The sequence below is a fragment of the Nelusetta ayraudi genome, unplaced genomic scaffold (genome assembly GCF_046127955.1).
Source record: "Nelusetta ayraudi isolate G7.1 ecotype Tasmania unplaced genomic scaffold, CSIRO-AGI_Nayr_v1 ptg000005l, whole genome shotgun sequence".
In the NCBI taxonomy this organism is placed as follows: domain Eukaryota; kingdom Metazoa; phylum Chordata; class Actinopteri; order Tetraodontiformes; family Monacanthidae; genus Nelusetta; species Nelusetta ayraudi.
This window is the reverse complement of record NW_027466055.1, coordinates 6,807,501-6,827,984: the sequence shown is the minus strand read 5'-3', so window position 1 is coordinate 6,827,984 and position 20,484 is coordinate 6,807,501. Positions and strand designations below refer to the sequence as shown.

General features: G+C 40.3%; 2 protein-coding genes across 3 annotated transcripts in view; one reads left to right on the top strand and one right to left on the bottom strand.

Moving 5' to 3' along the window:
* Positions 1-4: 4 nt before the first annotated feature.
* tmc3 (transmembrane channel like 3) lies at positions 5-13,799 on the bottom strand. Its single transcript, XM_076011409.1, has 22 exons — positions 13,462-13,799; positions 13,095-13,241; positions 11,791-11,866; positions 10,860-10,941; positions 10,460-10,566; positions 9,245-9,343; positions 8,607-8,749; positions 7,936-8,083; positions 7,776-7,819; positions 7,367-7,514; positions 6,957-7,066; positions 6,787-6,865; positions 6,357-6,620; positions 5,849-5,977; positions 4,373-4,440; positions 4,014-4,142; positions 3,326-3,436; positions 2,596-2,721; positions 2,366-2,444; positions 2,116-2,158; positions 1,758-2,037; positions 5-1,231 (listed from the first exon to the last, which is right to left on the bottom strand). Exons 1-22 carry the CDS (start codon positions 13,581-13,583, stop codon positions 229-231), a joined length of 3,537 nt encoding a protein of 1,178 aa, XP_075867524.1. The 5' UTR covers positions 13,584-13,799; the 3' UTR covers positions 5-228.
* A 2,831-nt stretch (positions 13,800-16,630) lies between these two features.
* The window catches only part of shcbp1 (SHC SH2-domain binding protein 1), a 7,622-nt gene continuing 3,768 nt past the window's right edge, over positions 16,631-20,484 (top strand). For both annotated transcript variants that reach the window (XM_076011319.1, XM_076011312.1), the window contains exons 1-7: positions 16,631-16,895; positions 17,616-17,831; positions 18,217-18,332; positions 18,705-18,913; positions 19,022-19,117; positions 19,208-19,438; positions 19,924-20,101. In XM_076011319.1, coding sequence (XP_075867434.1) covers positions 16,733-16,895; positions 17,616-17,831; positions 18,217-18,332; positions 18,705-18,913; positions 19,022-19,117; positions 19,208-19,438; positions 19,924-20,101 — 1,209 coding nt within the window. In that variant the 5' untranslated portion in view covers positions 16,631-16,732. The remainder of the gene's footprint in view (positions 16,896-17,615; positions 17,832-18,216; positions 18,333-18,704; positions 18,914-19,021; positions 19,118-19,207; positions 19,439-19,923; positions 20,102-20,484) is intronic.

Here is a 20,484-nt window from a genome sequence, read left to right as displayed (position 1 = left end):
AATATCAAAGATGGGTAAGATGGATTTATTTGCGATACAAGGGAAGTAGCTGCAGCTGCAAATATACACATTGTTCATATATTGCTAACATTCTGTGTCTTTTCTGTTTTTATTGTTTAAAATGTTCAGTCTTAATGCTGTTAACACTGATACAAAGCAATAAGCGTAGTAGCAACGAGAAGCCTCTCATCCTAAGATGGTTTAAGAAATGCTTTAATACAACAAGCATCATACATTGGAGAAGACCAGGTCGTTTGTCTCCACGACCTTTAGATCGTAGCTGGTGTTTGACCTCTTTTTCTTTCCTTGCTGAACATTGGACTTCACATAGTGCTTCTTATTAGGAATGACCTGTATGTATTGGTCAGTGCTGCTGTTCTGCTGGTCACTGCTGGATGCCACGGAGGCTGAGTCTGACTCGGTCAGAGGGACCTCAGGCTTTGGTACTATCTTTGGTTTCACGCAAGAATCCAGGTGCCGTTTTCTGCGTGGAGACTGGCAGCGCCGTCCTGGGGAATTGGGCTGGGTGGGATGTCTTCTTTGCACAAGTAAAGGTTCTCCTTTCGGACCCTTCTGGAACTGAGCCTGCGGCTCGAAATCTACCCAGGCAAATTTTCTTTCATCGTCGTCGTCATCGTCATTCTCCTCCCCCAGTAAGTATCTTCTTTGGGGAATGTGGCTGTCGTTCAGCGAGGACAGGTTTTTGTCCAAGTGTCCACCAATATAGAAATGTGGTGGCTGGTGGAGGTCAGAGAGGGAATGCGGTCGATGAGTCTTTACCAATGACACTCTCCTCCTGCCTTTTCCCTTTTCCGCCTCCAGCGCCTCTTCACTCGGATGCTGCTGTGAGGGTTTAGGCCGGTGGGGTCGTGGTTGGTAGTAAGCAGCGCGGGGTATGTAGCATTTGCCGCTATGTGGACACGGATTCAGGATCTCTGTGGAATCTTCGATGAAGTTATGCTGCGGGATCCGCGTGGCTGAGCGCAGAAGCTTCTTACAGGGCAAATGCTCATTGACGATTACATAATGGGTGGTGTGACCGTAGCGCCCTCTGTGGCCGCGTGCAGGGACAAATCCAGCAGTATCGCCGGCATTTATTGAGTGTATAGCCTTCCTGCACAGGGGGTCAGAGTGTATGCTTTCCAAACAACAGCCTTGAGAATTGTATGCCATGTGGTTGTAGGACCTGGATCTGTGGGTGCCGCTCGGACAGCCTAAAAATGGTCGGGCCCTGTTTTGAGAAAAATCCACACGTAAGGAAGTGGTTATGTGTAAGGATTCATGATTTTATATTTCAGGATTTTGCTCTCGCACTTTGTCGAAATTGTCCCTCAAAACCCCTTCCATCACATTCAAATCATTTCTGCTTGTGCTCTGTTTTTGCTCAAACTAACCAACAAGTGTTTTGTGTAAATGATTGGGTCTTGAGGGACAACACCACAATGTCTGGAAATCAAATGAATGAATAATGAATAATGTTATTATTGAATTTATCTTTCCCCATTCTCCTGTGGAAGGTGGGATGAAGAGCCTCCACCAGCCTTAAAACACCAACCCGATAAAAGGGCTTGAACTGAATGCTATTGTGCTACTTTTTGCATTCAGTCAAATTATGGGATGCAATCGCATTTTGTTAAAATTTCTGTGAAATATTTTATAATTGACTCGTCCCTGAATCTACCTTTCCAGATGGAAAGAAGACCTGGAGAATTGGCTTAGATAGAAAAGAAAAGGGTATAAAACTGTGTGTGCGACACCTTTGTGGTGGTAGGTGCTCCAGCCTGTGTTTGGGCAGGACGGTCAACACTGGACTTCTCACAGATCCCGCCACACTTCCTCTGTTAAGGTCTGCCCTGGACGCTGACTGGGTGATGGAGTGGATACTGGTTTCACCATTAGCCTGCGGCTTCATTTTTGCGGCGCTCCCATTCCGCCTATGGGGCGTCAGAGTGTGGATGGGGGTCTCCTGACTTGTGATGTCACTCTCCGGCTGGTCAGGCTTTCTGACAGCTGCGGCATCTGGTGGCTGCAGTCTCACTAAAATAGAATTGAATACAATTACAGGAAATTATTGAAAATAAACCTGAACACAGATAAGGAATACACCTGAGATACCTGCAGCCATTTGGATGACTTTCCTCTTGTCCTCAGTCCGCTCCTGAAGTGTAGATAAAACATCAAAAGACACCAAAGTTATTGCATGAGATGATCACAAAACTAATCTCTGTAGATTATACCGGTACTTTAACTGTGCACAAATTAGTTGCAAAATAGCATTCTATGGGTTTGAAGAATATAGATATTTGTCAGGCTTAAAATTAATATTAAATTTCTGAATATGTTAAATAACAAATCAAAAACTCACAGTTTGCAACTGCATCCTCAGCTGGTTGTTGGTGAATTTCAGGGATCTAGCGATGGCTTGGAGGTAGTATATTAGCATGCTGAAAAACAAAAGGACAAAGGGTTTTTGATTGTGCGTCCTGCGTGCGTGCGTGTGTGTGTGTGTGTGTGCGTGTGTGTGTGTGTGTGTGTGTGTGTGTGTGTGTGTGTGTATGTGTGTGTGTATGTGTGTGTGTGTGTGTAGGCTCATACAATAGCAGCAGCAATCCTGGCAGCACTACAATAGGGCTCGTGATGTAACTCATCACTTTGCTGAACCACAGTGGGAAGTCACTGGCCACTGTCTCAGAGATGATGTCATATATCTTCTCTTGGCCACTGAAATGCAAATGCAAGTAAATTAATTTGCTAAAAAAAAAAAAACATCACACAAAAGGGTCAATCTTACAAGACTAATACAAGTGGCATTAGTGCCCATGTTTTCAGACTAAAGCATACCACCAGTCAGCAGCTACTAATAAACAAGGCCCAAAACAAATTAAAAACAGTGTCTCCTGGTGGAAAATTCATTGTCATATTCCAGACATTACAGAGAGCAACATTTACTGTCATTTACATAGATACAGCAATTCTGTATCATATTAACAAAAACAGTTTGGTTTCAACAATATGTTAAGAGTCACAGCAACATTGTGTCAGATGTATTATATTATCTTCCACCCCATTTAACTGCATGTTTGTTTCTATTTTGTTCTGCTTAAAAGCAATTTACCTGTCTGGCTGAATTCTTGTACATATTTTGATTCCTCACACCCACATTTCATGCCAAATGCAAATCTGTGCTGTTTCTCACTTTGCTCATTGCAGAATTTCACACCGGTAACTCGTACACAGAAAGGTTGCACAGGTCGCACTATAAAAAAAAAGAGTTGATAAAGTAACTAGTATTTACTGAAGGTGATGGTATGCTCCAAGTGCTTACCTGAATGGTCCACAGTGCTGTGATGGTCTGTATCTCACTATTGCAAAAATGGTGGGCAGCATACACAGGAAAAGCATAAAAAGCAGCATGGCCAAGTAGAAATTGTTTGATCTAAGATGAAAAATGGCAAAAGAATCACAATAGATATTAAATATTAGGTGTTGTCCCTATTATCTGCGTGGACATTCATGGCATCTGGGTGCAACTGATGCGACTGGAATTTAGGCAGTTACAATCTTGTGATTAGGTGCAGCCTGCATACATCTGTGTGTTAGGGGAAAGATCATGTGTTCCATCATTGTGATAAGACAACCCAATAATTTGCGAGTATTTAATTTCTGCTGTCATTAACTTGCTGCAGGTATCCTACTGATTTACTGAGCAAAATGATATATCAGCAAGAGAGACAACAAATAGAGGAAAGGAAAGTTGCCATCATTTTTGGGGTTTTTTTTTCTTGCAGGTTTGTAGGAGAGGACCTCTTACAGTGATAAAGTGAGTGTAATAAAACTGTGTGACACATTAGGGCGCTTGTTGTCTTAGCAAGCAAAAAGATGTGTCCGTTAAACCACACACGGGAGGAAGGCATGGCTTGAATAAGTGTTTTGTTTTGCTTGAATCTGTTTGTCTTTCTAAAAGTGAGTGCCGCATGTCGTAAAAATTAAACAGAGGGAAGTCTGCGTTCCACCTGGAGGCTCGGAACACTTGCTGATGGGGAACGTTGCAGGTGAGGACGGCCCAACTCCTCAGATACATCAGACCAATGAGCTTCAGCACATTGAAGGCAGGAAGACAGGGAGAGAAAAATGCTCCCATCCTGTTGAAGAATGAATACAAATACATACTCAGACACACTAACAACTGTGTCGAAAGCATTCATTAGATAGATAACATCCAGGGGTTAGGGGTTTAACTTCATTACATTCATTGCCGAATGAATTGGCATCTCTGAAAGGAAGTGAGGAAAATACAGCTGAGCCATCCACTGAGGTGAAATTCAGACATTAGAGATTGCAGGTTTTCTTGGTGTCTCTATTTTAAACTCACCAGATCATTCCTTGGTTGTAAATGAGATGCAGAACATTCTCTGCTATTTTGAATTCTCCATATTCAGGCTATAAAAAAACAACAACAGGGAAAACATTTTCATTTTACAATCCAACCCAGTGATTTTCTTTAAAGCTTAACGGGAGGGATATTATAAGGCTCATCTTAAACCTGGATCACAAGTCGGTATACAGTGGATACAAAAAGTCTACAAACAGTCTATACAACAACGGAATCAATTGCAAACAATCTTTTACTGGAGAGAAATGAAGTTTCCCTACATAAGCATGAGATAGAATTTGTCTGATTTTGCAATATTACGAGCAATTATTAAGTGTGTAAAATTGGGAAAATAGGAGAAAAACAGGAAAATCATCGAACTGAGGTTCAAGTTCATCAGCTGAGCGCTTGTGCTTAGTGAAACACTGGGGACTTGGGACAATGTATTAAATGTTTAGCAATGGACAAATAAATAAGCAATGTTGTGTTGAGCAATGTCTCTCTATTTCTCTCTGTCTCTCTGTCCCTCCCTCTCTTGCAACAGCAGTGTGCACTCCCACAAGGTGCACGCAAATCTCTGGCAGGCGTGACATTTTCACTGTCTGCCCTTCTACCCCCATCGTCATCCCACAGCTGTAATCAAGGACATCACTTTCACCTGGACTCATTTCCTCAGCTGCTGCTCTGCAGCAATCAAGCCAGTCTCAAAAGCCCCCCCTGCCTGTTCTCTCTTTGCTGCCTTCTTTACACTTCAGGAAAGGCTCTCCAGCATGCAAGAGCTTTTTGTTTTTGTTTTGTTTGTTTTTTTGTTGGTGTTCTATGAATGATTTCAGTGACATCCCCAACATGGACACATGGAAGGTCAGCACCAACCTCACTTGGCTAAATATCCTTCCTGCATTTGGCCCTATGTTTACATACCTCGATTAAGTTCTACAAAATGAATTCAAAACACATTGCTGTTTTTTGATCAACTGACAGGCATCAAAACAGAAAAAGAAGAGAAATCATTACACCATACATTTGTTTGCTGTGTATTAAAGAGAGGGAGGATCTTTGGGGAAAGTAGAGTATCAATATTGCAAGCAACAAAATGATTGTGTAATTATGAGGAAGGAAAATATTTCCAATATCTAGGTATAATATCAAACAACCCACATTAGATGTCTCATTACAGTGAACTGGAGGGGAATGTTGGTTCTCTTTTTAAATGAGTTAAATTTAAGGACTGATACTGACATTAATGACAATATGTGTTTGATAAATACAAGGTATTGCTGATTACTTGGACGGAGAGAATGAAAAATAAGGATGAGTCACCCTCTTATCCATCACCTCCCCTTCCGTCAGTGACAAAATGCCCTTGTTTCTCTAACTTGAGACATTTGATCATTAACTGTAAAGGGCAACAGTAGTGTATGAAAAAAACCTTTTACAGCTTGACAAGAGCAAAAGAGCAGCCAGCGTGAAACTCACAAACTTGCTCTCTAAATCCCAGCAGCAACAGTCGCTCAGGTAACGAACCACCAAGCCTCTGATGAAGTCAATCAGCAGGATGCTGGCTACTGTGAATATCATGTCAATGATGGACAGCTTCAGCATCTCCTGCAAAGAGGTGACACACATAAGCAACAAAACCTGTATAAATGTTACCTTTTTTTTTTTTTTTGCAAATGGAAACAAGTTTGTACGCAGGGAGCTACCACTAAAATCCTTAAATCATTGTGATTAATAAATTAAAATGGGATTGTTGTTATTCTTAATGTAGTTTAAATGATATTTAAAAAGTAAACTTGCTTGATTTGGGCAGCCAAATTTATGTTAATGTTACAAAAAGAAAAGATTAAATGTTTTAATTTAATATAAGCTGATTAAGCATAATCATCATCAGAACAATTATGAAATATTTGCATTTATTTCATGGTACAAAAAACTAAATAGAATTGAAGAAATAATAATGTTAAGTTCAGCTGTAATGGGGAACCTGTCCGACGTAGGTTTCCCAGCACTGGTCCTGCTGAGAACGGGTGTTCTTTTCAAACAGACCCGTCTGGTTGGAACTGTTTCCATAGCTGTTCCTCCCACTATAGGTCACGTCCAGCATTGTGGCCACTGTCACTACAGTGTGATTGTGGGGCCCGGAGACAGAGACGTCAGAAACCAGAGTAGTTAGGTTGCCCACATTAGTCTGAGAGATGGTGACCAGGATGGAGTTGGAGTCTGACCAGTTGCGAGGGTTTACCATGACCTAGAAGGCAAAGTTAGAAGGGAGTATTAATACTTGCTGTTTGATATGTTTTGTTTATATTGAGATGATTACAAAGAAAGTAAAACCAACTTTAAAAGGAGCTGATCAAATGCACTGGTCTTACTTAACATTTAAAAAAAAAACACTCAGTAGTCCTTATACTCACGCTCATACTCATACTGTTGACTTTATCAAGGAGGGCAATGATCAAGCTGTATAGATTGCCCAGGTATAAAACAAGGACCCTGAAAAACAATGTAAGCTGATGTAAAGGTGCATTGTATTCAGTTGGTTTGCTTCTTTTCTGCAGGCATTGGAAAGATAGCCACAGCGAACCTTGCAAGCTGGAATCGCAGTGATGTTCGTGGATGGTACATCTCCAGCTGAGCCACCAGTTCAAAAGCCGATGGAGCAATCATAGTGATGAGAGAGACCACCACACTCACCTGGTGAGATGGAAGGTAAAGAAGGTGTGTTGGGCCTCTAGACTTCACAATGGTGATATACTAAATATATAATCACAACTGTTGTCAGTGAAAGTGCCTTTTAGAATAAACTGGAATCAGACAAGTCGTTAGTGAACAACCATCTCTGCCCAAAGATGAAAAAAATGATTAAGCTTACAATGTTTGCCAGCACTCCTCATCAATCTCAAGTATCCAGTTTTCTTCTCAAGTTTCAGTGTTTCCTTGGAACGACTGCTAACTCAATCAACTGACAAACGACGTCCACTCAATCCCAATTACCTCATTCTTCTCCCACAGTGTAAGCTCCGGCTTCTCTTGCTCAAGTTTCTGAGAACGCTCCACCACAAAATAGATGATGTAGATGCTGCCAGCCAATGAGAGCAGGACCAGGATGTTGGCCAAGATGCGCAGGCTGATTAGAACTGCTCTAGAGAAATATACAAGTGGATAAAGTTCAGCAAAAGTCTTGAAAAAGTTTCAACTTCCAAGTTTAGTTGGCCTTTAGGCTGCATCTATCACTAAACCATCATCTGGAGACTGAAACTTGTCATGATTTCCCTTTAGAAAGTAAGTCAATCTATAAAAATATATCTCTATATAAAAACTAAATACAAACAACCTCATCCTCGCCATGCAGATTATGCACGTTGATGTGGAGCTATAATATAGTGAAAGGAAAGACACCTACAGGCTGGTTTCTTTCTTCTTTTCTTCTTCCTCGACAATGGCTTCCTGTTCAGAGTTGTTGGTGAAGCACAGCAGGGAGACAGAGAAAGACATGTCAACCGGTGTACAATGACAAAAACACTGAGTTAAACAGTGTGTGGAGAGTGTGACTTGTGTCTGACCCTGATGTTGTTGACAATAGCAGCTCCTTTGCTCTCTGCAGCCTCTGAGTTTCCTATCAAGTAATCCCAGGCACAGAAAACCCTCCAACAGAAGGTGAAGTTCTCATCAGAGGCACTGGCCAGGCTGAGACGAGAGTTTTTTGCCATCCTGCAAGGGTGGTATCGTTCAATTAAAAAAAAGCACAAGATTACTTTCCATTGCTATGCAGATGACATCCAGTTATATCTGTCAATCAAAGCCGACGAAGCAGATCAGTTTGTTAAACTGAGGACTTGCCTAAATACTTAAACCTGGATGACTCAAAATTTCTTCATGCTTAATGCTAGTAAAACTGAGGTTATTATAGTAGGCCCAAAGAAGCTTATAAACAGATTTTCTGACGGTCAAATTACTTTGCATAATATTACTGATGGTGTGACAAATCTTCATCAAGGACAGCTTTTTTCCATTTAAGAGACGTTGAAACATGAGATATTTTATCTAATAAAGAATATTCATGCATTATTCTTGTTAGTTATTTCTAGATAAGATAACTGTATATTATTATTATTATTATTGAAAGACGCAGAAAAACACAGAAACAAATATAACGTGTCACAATCAACTTGGACATGCAAATGAGAAAACTTGTTACTATCACAACAAGTCTTTTTTTTAGTGAAATTATTACTTTCTCAATAGAATGATGAAACTGTAGGCAAAGACAGCCATCCCAACAAGGAAGTACGCAAGGGGCAACCTGTATCCTGCACTTCCTATTTTTCTCACCCTGCCATAGTATCCATAGAATAAGACAGAGTACTGGAGGTATCCCTGCAAGAAAACAAAAAAAAGTCAAAGAAACACCTGTATAGTGATCAAGGAAGCTTTTTCTTTTCTTTTTTCTTTTTTACCATTTAACAATTAAATGTGTCAAATGGTAAATTGACAGTTATATGGTGCTTTTCTACACCTTAATGGTGTAGAAAAGAACTTCACAAATGTTTCTGTTTCACCAACATTCACATAACAAATTGTAACGTTCTTAAAACGTGTTCCAGTTTGTGGGTCACCGTTTATTGGTGTCTGTGGTTGGGTCCCTTTAAGAGGGTGTGTGTGTTCCTGGTGCGCACGGGTTAGTGGGAGTTCTTGAGAACGCGTGTAGTCTCCGGTTTTGGCTTAGGGGCTTAAACCATCAACCCTTTGACCAATGGTCAGCCTGCTCTACTAACTGAACCACAGCAGACCCTTTAGTTTGGTAACATTCACATTTGTAGTTAAATAATGCTCAACTATATTGGTAAGAATATAAATGAATCAAAGCCTTGCCCCAAGAGACCAGATGGTGTCCAAATCCTGGGCTGAAGCCAGATGCTCCTTTGGAATAGTTTTACTGCGGGTCGTTCCAAATGGCGCTCCAGCCAGCAGCTAGGGCACGAAGACACAGAATATTTAATTCCATAAGAGGAAATTCAATGGAGCAGGTATAACAGCTGTCACTGCCGTTAAACATTTTAGTCTAGTTGTAGAGGAGTAACAAGCAAAACTCTGAAACTTGCAAAATTCAAGCAAGCAATTTCTTATAAATCTATGGATAGAGAAGCCTGAACACAAAAGACCACAATTTTACATCAACAAGGACATGTATATGTTTTGGAAAATAATGATTGGAATGTCCAACCATGATGTATGTATGCTGTGCCGAGTTTCTATGGAGCTGTGGCCATTTGCAGATGAAATTTGAATGGAATGCATGCTGGACAGTGGAGGAATAAAAAAACTGCCTTTTTGTGTCAGAATGTCTTTGGTTTTTAGATTATAGTCTTATTGTTTCTCTGATTGTATAGATTTATATATCTGCCTCAGTCAAATCACCCAGCTGAGTTCAATAATAATATAATAATAGAAAAACATTATGTTCAAACACAGTCTATATAAACGTGATTTCAGTCTGAATTAATCATGTTATCAGCAGATGTCTTTATTGAATAAAAATTAAGCAATTTAAATTAAACATCAGATTAACAAAAATCATTTGCAATAACTTTTGTCTTTACAAATGTAACATATTCAGGGTTTTTTTTTATTTTTAGTCTTAACACTCTGAGGGAGACAGAGAATGGGCTAAATCTGGTATCAGAATGATAGAATTGGTTTTCTCTGGGGTGATTGCTTGTACTGGCATATCGCAGAAACAAATAAATCCAGCAGCTTCTCGACTGGCTTTCAAATCCACAGCTGTCGTCAAAAAACTCTCCATTCAGCCATGCATCCTTCCATTTGTTCATTCATCCTTTCATCGTCTATTATCACCTATACTGAAACCCGCGTCAGCAATTATAGAATGGAGGCAGAGTACACCCGGAACACGTTTCCAGTTTATCACAGGGCTGAGAAAGAGCGATAAACAAAGACACCTACACGCACTTAAGCGTCCCTGATTTACTTGCAGAAAGTAAAGCACCAGGAGATAATGTGTGCAAGGCAACAAAAAAAAAAAATGCAAAGAAAATGTCTACAGTAAAGCATAAGCTCATTACTGACCTCAGGTAAGACGATGAAGGCCCCAGTCATAATAGTCAGGACGATGTTTATGCCAAATAACCATCGGAGGAAAATAAAGTAAGACGCTACACCTGATCCAAAGTGACCTCAAGAAAAGGGAAAAGGAAAAGGACTTCAGTTGGACTTGCATACAAATGACACAGCGAGAGTGGAAAAGTGCATCCATAATATCATAATGTTAACAATCATCATTTTCAAACGCGTGCAGAACAACTGACACAACATGATTGCAAACAAATTGGAAGATTACAAAATGATCAGTCAGCGGGTTCGGCCCTTCTCTGGCCTGCCACCTTCCTGATCACAGTGTATCAATCATTCTTCCATAATGCCACTATCAAATCAACTATGACTTCATTCATTATGGTTAGGGACTCACTTTCAATTTTCTTGATCCTTACTTCCCAAGGAATGAACAGAACCACAATGTTGTAAAGCACACGGGAAAACTTCTTCAGAAGCTGAAAAAGGGCAACATTTGATTTTAAGAACGCCACGACACCGTCCCGTCTAACATGAAGCCCAATGTACCAATGTAGAATGGATTTTAGAATGCCTTTTAATTGATCATATATGTAAATGTCCTGGTTGTGCTGTCTGTTATAAGTCAATATCAAGTAGTTCAAATGTAAGGAAAATTGCATTGCTTAGCACCACACTCATTCTATCCTCACACACATTTCATTGTAATGGGGACTGAGCAGCTGGGACGGTTTAATTAAACTGAGCAATTACACCAGGATATAAATTCACTTGTATTGCTGCTGTGCTCTGACTTTTCGCTTTATGTACATCTGTTTTATCTGTTATCTTATGTGTGCGAGGAGAGAAACAAAAAAAATGGAAGCATGACATATATTGTCTGTTAGGCACAAAAGAGGGAACTTAAAACATTTCTGTATCATCATTTTTTTGGTTCTCATCTTCGAGTGACTGTAGTTCAGAGGGGGCTAATGTAAGAATCAGCCTTAGAGCCTTAGAGTCTCAGAGTGAGGCTAAAGAGATGAGAGATCCCAGGGAATGGAGAAGAATCACCTGCATGTTGGTGCACTTATTTTATGGATGAGTCATAAGTTCAAGGGCATGCCCACTGACTGTGCTGAATCAATAACAGAATTACCACAGGAAAAAAAAAAAGAGTCAAATTTTCTTTAAAAAAATCAACAGCATTGTTTCACTTTTGTTTTTGATGATTCCCACACAGTGATTGATCTTGTTTTTTTTCAGTCTCTACAGAATTTTGTGAGGGCATGTGAATGAATGAACATGCTTGTAGATATATTTATAAGCTGAAAACTGGTCTTACATACATCAGCTCCTGCAGTCTGGTAGCCTCTGGTTCTGGTCAGTCGGCCCTCGTACCTCAGCACAATCTCTCTGGCTTGCCTGAGGAACACAGAAACACAATGGAAAGCTTGCTGTACTGTGTACTACTTTACCACTATAGATCTATACCAGCCCACTTTGTCCACTTTCCTCGTCATCAATATGTAAATATCAATATATATAAAAAGACAATAATGTTTGTGTGGTTTTTCTTTAACCTACAACCATTTTTCCAACCAGATTTTTTTTTTTCTTTTAAGTTCTTGCATTAATGTGAACCAGGGATAAAAGCTCAACATATGTTCCAAAAGATACTGGTAAAATGAATGCAATATATTGAAATCACGTGAAATACGAGCCGTTATTCACCACTGCGGTGGTATTAATGGTCGACGTTCAGCCCGAGATTAAAGGGAGTATAAAACTGCAGTTTGCATGGAGAGCCTGATGATGGTAATAAAACCTCTGCACTAATAATAAATGGCTCCTATAAAACCAGTTATCCGTGACACACACTCAGCACATCTTTTCCTCGCTCCACTCTCTGTCTCTCCCTACCTGCTTCTGTTGATTCAATTTTTATGTATCATGTGTCTGATAATATCAGTTAAATATAAGCTCTATTTAAATATTCAAACTGTCACAGAGCACTTTGAACCGGCGTGTGTGCTTGTGTGTGTCTGTGTGCAGTCGCGCGCGCGTGTGTGTGTGTGTGTGTGTGTGTGTGTGTGTGTGTGTGTGTGTGTGTGTGTGTGTGTGTGTGTGTGTGTGCGCGTAGTATTAATTTTATAGCTTCGCTGGTCATTGGTCACCAGTAAAAGTAAGAGCATGAGCATTAATTACAAAAACATTAAATAAATTATCCATCAAACCATATAACTATTCTATTCATCCATCACTATCATTCCAGTGCACCAGGTTGCTTGAGGATATGCTGGCTATTTCTAAACATAGTCCACACATTAAAGTATATTGAATTTAGATTTTTCATAAGGAAACAGTGCATTTTTCTTTTTACACCAAAGTGTATTATCATGGTAATTGTTTAGGAAGACCTTTAGAATTTTTACAAGGAATAGTTTTTGTATGGGAAATGATCCTTAAAATCAGGATTCTTTTCTTTTTCCTCACAATTGCCTGCTTTTAACACCACGGATAATTTCGTCATACCTCAAAGAATGAATTTCAACATCAAGATTTACCAACAATACTACCACCACCACTACTATTACTACTACTACTACTACTAATAATAATAATAATAACAATAATAATAATTTTGTTTTACTTCAAGACTTTCAGCTTGCGTCTCATTGGCCACGGTCTGGTCCGAATGTTGCTGATGATCTCCTTCTGGTATTGGATGTTCTGAAACATCTCCTCAGGGTCATTGCTGTCGACATGCTCTCCCTCTTTATTTTCATCATCCGAGGAGCTGTAGAACAAGAATTCGGGTGACACAACCACATGTTTTGTATTTGGAGATGGGTGATCCTAACTGTTACACCATACGGTTAAGAAGCAGTCTGCACTTTTGTCCACTGCTGGGACCTGTAAAGTACATTTCAATTTTTAAATGCCACCCTTACTGTGGTAGCACATACACGCGATAAGTTGTTTAAGTTTAAAACGATTAAAAGGATGTGCTGGCTCACCCGTGCTGGTCCTGGTAGGCTGAAAAAATCCTTTTGGGGTTGTTCTTGATACTTTTGTGTCTCCTGGAATTCGGCAGAGACCTGCTGCTGCTGCCGACCAGAGGCTCAGACACTCGACTCATCCTGAATCTCCTCCAAATTAAACAAAACAAGTGTTTGAAGGTCACCGTGTGTGAATGTGATAAGACACTGCAAGCATCTCTTAGCCTGACTAAACTGGAGATGTGAGGTGAAGCAAAGCTCTGCTGAAATATCAAATGTTGCACCTGCTCAGGCTGGGACTCTCTCTCTCTCTTACTGATCCAGTCACACCCTCAATGGCATCTTAAAGGGACAGCACCAAGCAACATCACATTCTTTTGGCTGTTTGAAATCCCCTAGCACAAGCTATGACATAAGGGTGTGCTTTTATACTTCTTGAGTTAAGCTACTTGATTTGGCAAGGGCGAGAGGAAGAGAGTGTGATGAAATAATAGAGCAGAGATAGAAGAGAGATAAAATAAGTAACAGTAACATCACAGGAAGTGATGATGAAGTAAAAAAAAAAAAAAAAAAAAACACCAAAAAAAAACAAGCACAACTCAGACGCAAAGTTCAACTTCAAAGCTTTAATAACAATGTTAAAATCAAAATAACTGTTGAAGAGGAACATGGTTTTACTAGATACATAAGAAAAACAAACTTTGTAGGAGGTTAACAATAGAGTTAGAACATCAGAAATATATGATATATCATCTGGGTCGTGCCCTCTGGTTTCAAGATCTGTCTTTATAGAATAAATCTCAGCCATTAGGTTTGAAAAAAAAAACCAACAACCTAATAAATAATGATTATTTATTAGACACTTTGCAATGTGCAATATCACATGATAAGTGCTTTTGTGCTAAATATTATAACTGGTCTGATGTGATCATAGTAACAAGACCAATCAGCGCTCACAGTGCAGCTGCCAATTGTGTCTCCAAGTGATATTTTTTATTTCTATTTTCAACAATATTATCGTGTGGTGTGCAACTTACAATTCACTGCCCATACAAAAGTCATAAAAACGTTCCATAACTGAGCAAGATTTTTCCTTAAATTCAGTCTCTATATTTCTGAAAGAAAAATTCCTTTTTCTGTCTCTAAGTACATTCCACACTTTTGCCATGTCACAGAGAAACAAATCATTCCAAAAAAAAAAAAAAAAAAAAAAATGCTTTGTTAAAAGCAATATTCGGTATTGCCAGACTGGGCCTTCAGAGTTTCACCTGTGATCACAACATTCAAGATCAGCCTCTCAGGACGGTTGGCCGCATCCATCTTTATATAACACCAAGGGACGGGCATTCAAGAGTGACCTTTCTGAGGAGCTGTGGGAGGTTACAAGCAATTGCACTCCGAAGACCACACGCTGTAAATCATGTTATCTTTGGTTGTTATTCTAGGACCTACCACTCCGCCCTTCAATTTAGGCCAGTGTGATGGGCCCTGTTCCTAATGTTGTTTGGATTTATGTGTTCTATTTGCCAAAAGATCCCTTTCAGGTAAAAATCGATTATTCACGGCCGTTACTGTAAATCAGCATTACAGTAGCACTTTGATTCCCCCAGAGAGTGTTATCTCCCCCCTGCTCCGCCCGACACAATCCTTTTAAACTGCCCCCCCCCCTCCATTGTGTTGTAATTGTAATATTACAAGATTTTTATTTTAGATTTTTAATAATAATTTAAATGATTAGTTGAGCAGTTGATGCAGTTTTTGTCTTTTTTTTTATGAAGATAACTATAACACTACAATTATTCCTACACGACAATGTGTTGCAAGAGTCACTGGACTTAAAATCCTCTGTGACTAAATTGACACAGATCGCTCTGAAATCTTTCTATGTTTGTAGTGCACTCCAACTACTCTGTCCTTGAGCACCATGCCCTTCTTCTTTACAGTGTGCAACAGGGCCTAAATTATTACCTTTCAGGTTTAAATTCCATGGAAGACTTATACTGGCGTTTAGTGCGATACTGGGCTTTTCTCCTTGGCTCATGGTATAAATACAAAAGCCATTTGCTGAAGCCCATCATGTACAGCCATAGATGTAGACGCCTGGGTGACATACTGTCCACTCTTCATTTTGCACTGACCTTGCTGGTGAAAGTGGTCCACCCAACAAGAAGAAGTTAAAGTGGGGGCAAGGAGGCAATAAAGTCAGCGCAAACCAAACTGAAGCTGTGAGTGAGGGAGGCGAAAGAAAGTTCTGGGTGAAAGGTGGTGCAGAGAGACCGCAGGGAGGGAAGTCAGGGAGGGGGTGACAACCATCACAGGGTACACAGTAGTGATGGGCGATAACATATTTTTCAAATTTGATACGATAATCAATATTTTGGGGGGCGATATTGCGATATTGATACGAATACACTTTTTGGTTTGTAATTTTTCAATAAATAAAAGGTTTTTAAAAAATCACAAGACCTGGCCGCTAATATATTTTTCTACTAAAATTGCTGGTGTTGCTCATGTGCGTCACTCTCTTGTCGCCTAAATCAAACCGTGCTCTGTTTTAATTATCTGACGAAAACTGGACCGAACAGCACTCATCGATGAGTCTGACTGTACATTTCTCACTCACAACAGTGGGCCTTGGTGTGTTACAGTGGTCACAAGTAAGTCGCCACAGCTGTGCCTTATTTTTTATAAAATAATGTGATCATGTCTGTTTGTGTAACTCTAACACTTTTTCTTTATTTCTTTTCTTTTCTTTTCTTTCTTTCTTTCTTTTTTTTTAATTATAAATAAGGCACATTAACTCCCACAATTATGGCCTTAAGAAAAACACGGAAGCCGTCGAGTGTGGTTAGATGTTAGGTGTGGCCTTTCACTCACTCTCTCTCTCTCTCTCACACACACACACACACACACACACACACACACACACACACACACACACACACACACACACACACAGAGAGAGAGAGAGAGAGAGAGAGTACGTGTGTTCATGTCTTTAAAAAAAAATCCAAATCGAAACACATCAGGCTTTTTGATTGGTTTATCCATCCACACAGTTGGCCAACCATGTTCCTTAGTTCAGTTATTACGTTGCACAGTGGTTTGTGAGCAGGGAGGGGCGGGACGTGCTGCAGTGAAACCATTTATGATTGGTCAACGGCCCGGAGCCCGGCAGTATTTTGAACAGACTTGTGAAGAATTTTTGAACACGGAACTGCGAAGACACTATAACTTTTAAACAGCGCGCCTTGGTCGGACACCAAGTCACTCGGTATTTCCTTGCTCTATGGAGGACAAGTGTGAAGATAACTCTGCCGGAACGAGTAATGTTCTACCGAATAATTCAGAAATCGTGGTAATCGACTCGGAGTTGCGGGTTAACGCCGACAGCGACATGGAGAAGAGCAGCGGTCCCTCTGGAGCAGAGAGTCTCTCCGGAGTAAGCCAAGGTTCGTCACAAACAATATCTGGCTTTAGGTGTTCATTTTGCCACCGGTGTTCAATTGGTGTAATTGTTTGTGTTGTAAGCGAATGCATAAACTGCCATTTTGAATTGTGTGAAACGATCGACAACAACAAGTATCAACAGCAAAGGCACACAGAAGTCAAAGAAGTATCCAGTAGTCAATCTGTGTACACAACAAACAACCAAAGCCAATGTGCAAAAGACAGTCAAATTATGCAGAGGCAAGGATAAGCAAAAAATTTTTTTTTGTTTTTTTTTCAAGAAACCATGAATGCATTGTTTGTCCAGAATGCTATCTGTCACACAGCGGGGGAAGAGTTACTACCTGAATGTAACTTAATGAATCAAACCATCATGCGTCCTGTTGGATAAGTGTTCAATTTAGTGTCAGAGTTTGTTTAGTTTTTTCTTGACTATGTGAAGTTCGAGTGGTATTATTTCATCTGCGGTAGAGGGGTCCCGTCACACTGTCTGTCTGTTGAATTGCATTTGAACGTCTACACCCCCCCCCCCCAAAAAAAAAAAAAAAAAAATAGCATGACGTGTGCTCCAAACTAATACTAGTTGTTCGTTTTATAAGGTGCTTGGCTGAAAAGATGTTGCACTGTAGATTTTTTAAAATGTAATTACTCCATCATCCTCTATCTCTGGATAGTATCTCTAATTTCCTCTTCTGTGATTTTCCGTCTTGTCTACATAAAAGCCCTTTTTCAGAATCAAGAAGAGAATGGAGACGAGAGTGATGGAGCCAGTGGAGATGATGACAGCGGTACAGACCATGTTAACTGCACAATAACAAGGACTCAACTCCAGAGATGTGAGCATCGAAGAGGAGCGGATTCAACGCTTCCTGACATCTTTCAGACCAACCATCTGCTCTTCTATGAAAGGTTCAAGGCCCTTCAGGACTACATGCTTGGTAACACCAGATTAACAATTTACATTATTTTTCCATGTAGGAACAGTTGAGTCATGGGTTTTTTTTTTTTGGGGGGGGGGGGGGGGGACTTGGAATACTTTCTCTGGGCACCATCGACACTCTGACTTTGAACACATCCCCAGTATACGCCAAAAAAAAACAAAGCGGGGTGTAGATTTTCACTGCAGTACTGCTTCAGAGCAATGGTAATAACTGGAGTGACCATTTTATTCCTGTAATTATTGTCTTCGAAATATTGCAATTTTACACTGATCAGACAAATGATTGTTGCAGCTCATGACTCAAAACTGTTCATGTCAAACAACTCGGTTGTTGTCAGCCTTTTACAATCCAGTTTAAAATTCACTGTTTTTAACGTTTGTAGGGGACTGCAAGCCATCTGAAGTGAAGGCCTTTACAACTGACTACCTGGAGAAGGTGGTGGAGCCATGCGATTGGTTGGCTTTATGGTGCACTGATGGCTTCGATGTGCTCGTTGAGGTGGGACCATCTTTTTATATTGTTAAAGATGTAGATGTGCTTTACCCTTAAGGAAGTCCTGCACTGGCTAGTTTCACATTTTGGAATGGTCAAAAGCCATTGTGTTGTGCTTCTGCTGTGATCTGTTACGTGGGGACCCGAGTTGCGAACCCAGGAGCGGACACGGGAGCCTCAAAAGGAAACCAGAAGATACTGTAGATACTGCTCGAACACTGGAATCAAGGAGTCACAAGGAAGTGGGAAATCCGTACATGGGAAGCAAAGAGGCAGTCCTTCAGTAGCCTGAGGAAAATTTAAAGCTCAACAAATCTGAACGTACTTACTTTTTTTATGTACAGAAACACATTTGTGTGTGCTTGTACTATGTTTTAGGTGCAAGATGTGGATTTCAAGGACCTGAAGGCGTGTGTGGCGCTGGTGTTGCCCATGCAGTGTGAAACCAGAGGCTGTGAACTTACCGAAGACGCCATGAAGTGTCTCCTCGAGGCTACTCAGCAAAAAGTTCCCCTGTTGGAGCTGAAAGTTGTGTATGAGCTCTCTGGGGAGTTCGATCAGACTGCCCTTGCTCTTGAGCACCTCAGGTTGAGTTTTTTTTTTTTTTTTGCGTAATTATTTTAGTTTGCTTGGTTTACCCTAGAGTCTAAGGTTTAACTCATCGTCATCAAATTGCTGTTCACCCCTCTCTCTAGGTTCTTTTATACACACATTTGGAGGCAGTGGGATGAGGAGGATGAGGATGATGATTTTGACTACTTTGTTCGTTGTGTGGAGCCTCGTCTCCGGCTGTAGGTCCACGTTTCCTGCAAGCGCTTTTTTTTGCATGTTCATTTTACAACTATGAATTGTAATTTTTATTCACCTTTTCTTCTCTTCAGCTTCTATGACATCTTGGAGGACAGGGTCCCCACAGGCTTAGTGGCCGAGTACCGGTCCTTGCTGGACGAGTGCTCCCAGTGCTTCCAGCAGTTTTCCGTGCTGCGCAGCAGTCTGAGCACCGACTCGGATTCAGAGCTGGACAACGTGTCCATGGTGGAGGGACTGAAGCTCTGTGAGCAGCTGGAGAGGTTCAAACGCAAACTGCACATTATTGAGAATCCCTTGTTAAGGTAGGAGAGCTCTTCGTGTTCGCATTCACTTCCTTTTCTTGGCTTTATGAAACCATCATCTATCATGATTTAAAAAAAAAATATATATATATATATATACTGTACCAGTCAAAAGTTTGGACACACCCTTTGAATGTAGTGCCTTTTCTTTCATTCTCTTGACTATTGGCATTGCAGTTTCTCACTGAAGGCATCAAAACTACGTATGAACACACATGGAATTATGTAGGAAACAATAAAAGTGTGAAATAACTCAACACGTTTTATATTTGAATTCTTCAAAATAAACACGTTTCATGAAAAGAACATTTAGAGTTATTGAACGTGTTTTTCTCTGCTGCATAATTACATATATCTTGCTCATATTTAATGTCTTCAGTCTGCAGTGTATAAAGTTGTAAAAATAAAGAAAAAATTGCGTGTCCAAACTTTTGACTCGTCGTACATTTATATGTGAATATATTGCTATTGTTTTTCTCCTGCAGATATGTGCTGGGTTACAAAGGGAATGCCAGACAACAGTGTGTGCAGAGCCGTGGGCCGAGGGAGTCGGGCATGAAGGTGGTGCACGTGGTCACTACCTGCTGTAGCATAAACCAGCTGCAGTCCCTCCTCACTGACAGGCTTCTGCAGCTTTCCTCCTCTGGAGACACTGAAATTCAGGTTGGCTTGAGAAAGTTTTTCTTCCCGTTATGTTGAGGGGATGTCGCAAAAGGGAATTGCGTCATCAATTTGGTAATTTTGTTGGGGAAGAGGTTCATTTATGGGCCATCTGGTCGCGAGTCCCTCTGCAGTCATAGAGTTAAAGACTTCCTTAAATGTCAATTTCTTTTTGGAAGGTTATTTTTACAGATGAAGCATGAATATCAAGAGAGATGGAAGGACTTTATGAGAGCCGAGACCTGGGGAGAAAAATCTAAACCAAAATTATCTTCGACCCATTTAGTCAGTTAGTTTTAGTGCGACTGTCTAAAATCTAATATCTTGTCAAATGTATATTATGTAATGTACAGTATAATAACTTCTAGGTTTTCTATGTATTTAAT

What these genes read in the sequence shown, in the direction of transcription:
- tmc3 (XM_076011409.1), bottom strand. Translation starts at nt 13,583, where the DNA reads ATGAGTCGAGTGTCTGAGCCTCTGGTCGGCAGCAGCAGCAGGTCTCTG. An exon ending in TACAACCAAGGAATGATCTG is followed by an intron (nt 4,143 to 4,372) that starts GTGAGTTTAAAA and finishes ATTCTTCAACAG; the next exon opens with GATGGGAGCATTTTTCTCTC. An exon ending in GAGCACCTACCACCACAAAG is followed by an intron (nt 1,232 to 1,757) that starts GTGTCGCACACA and finishes TTCTCAAAACAG; the next exon opens with GGCCCGACCATTTTTAGGCT.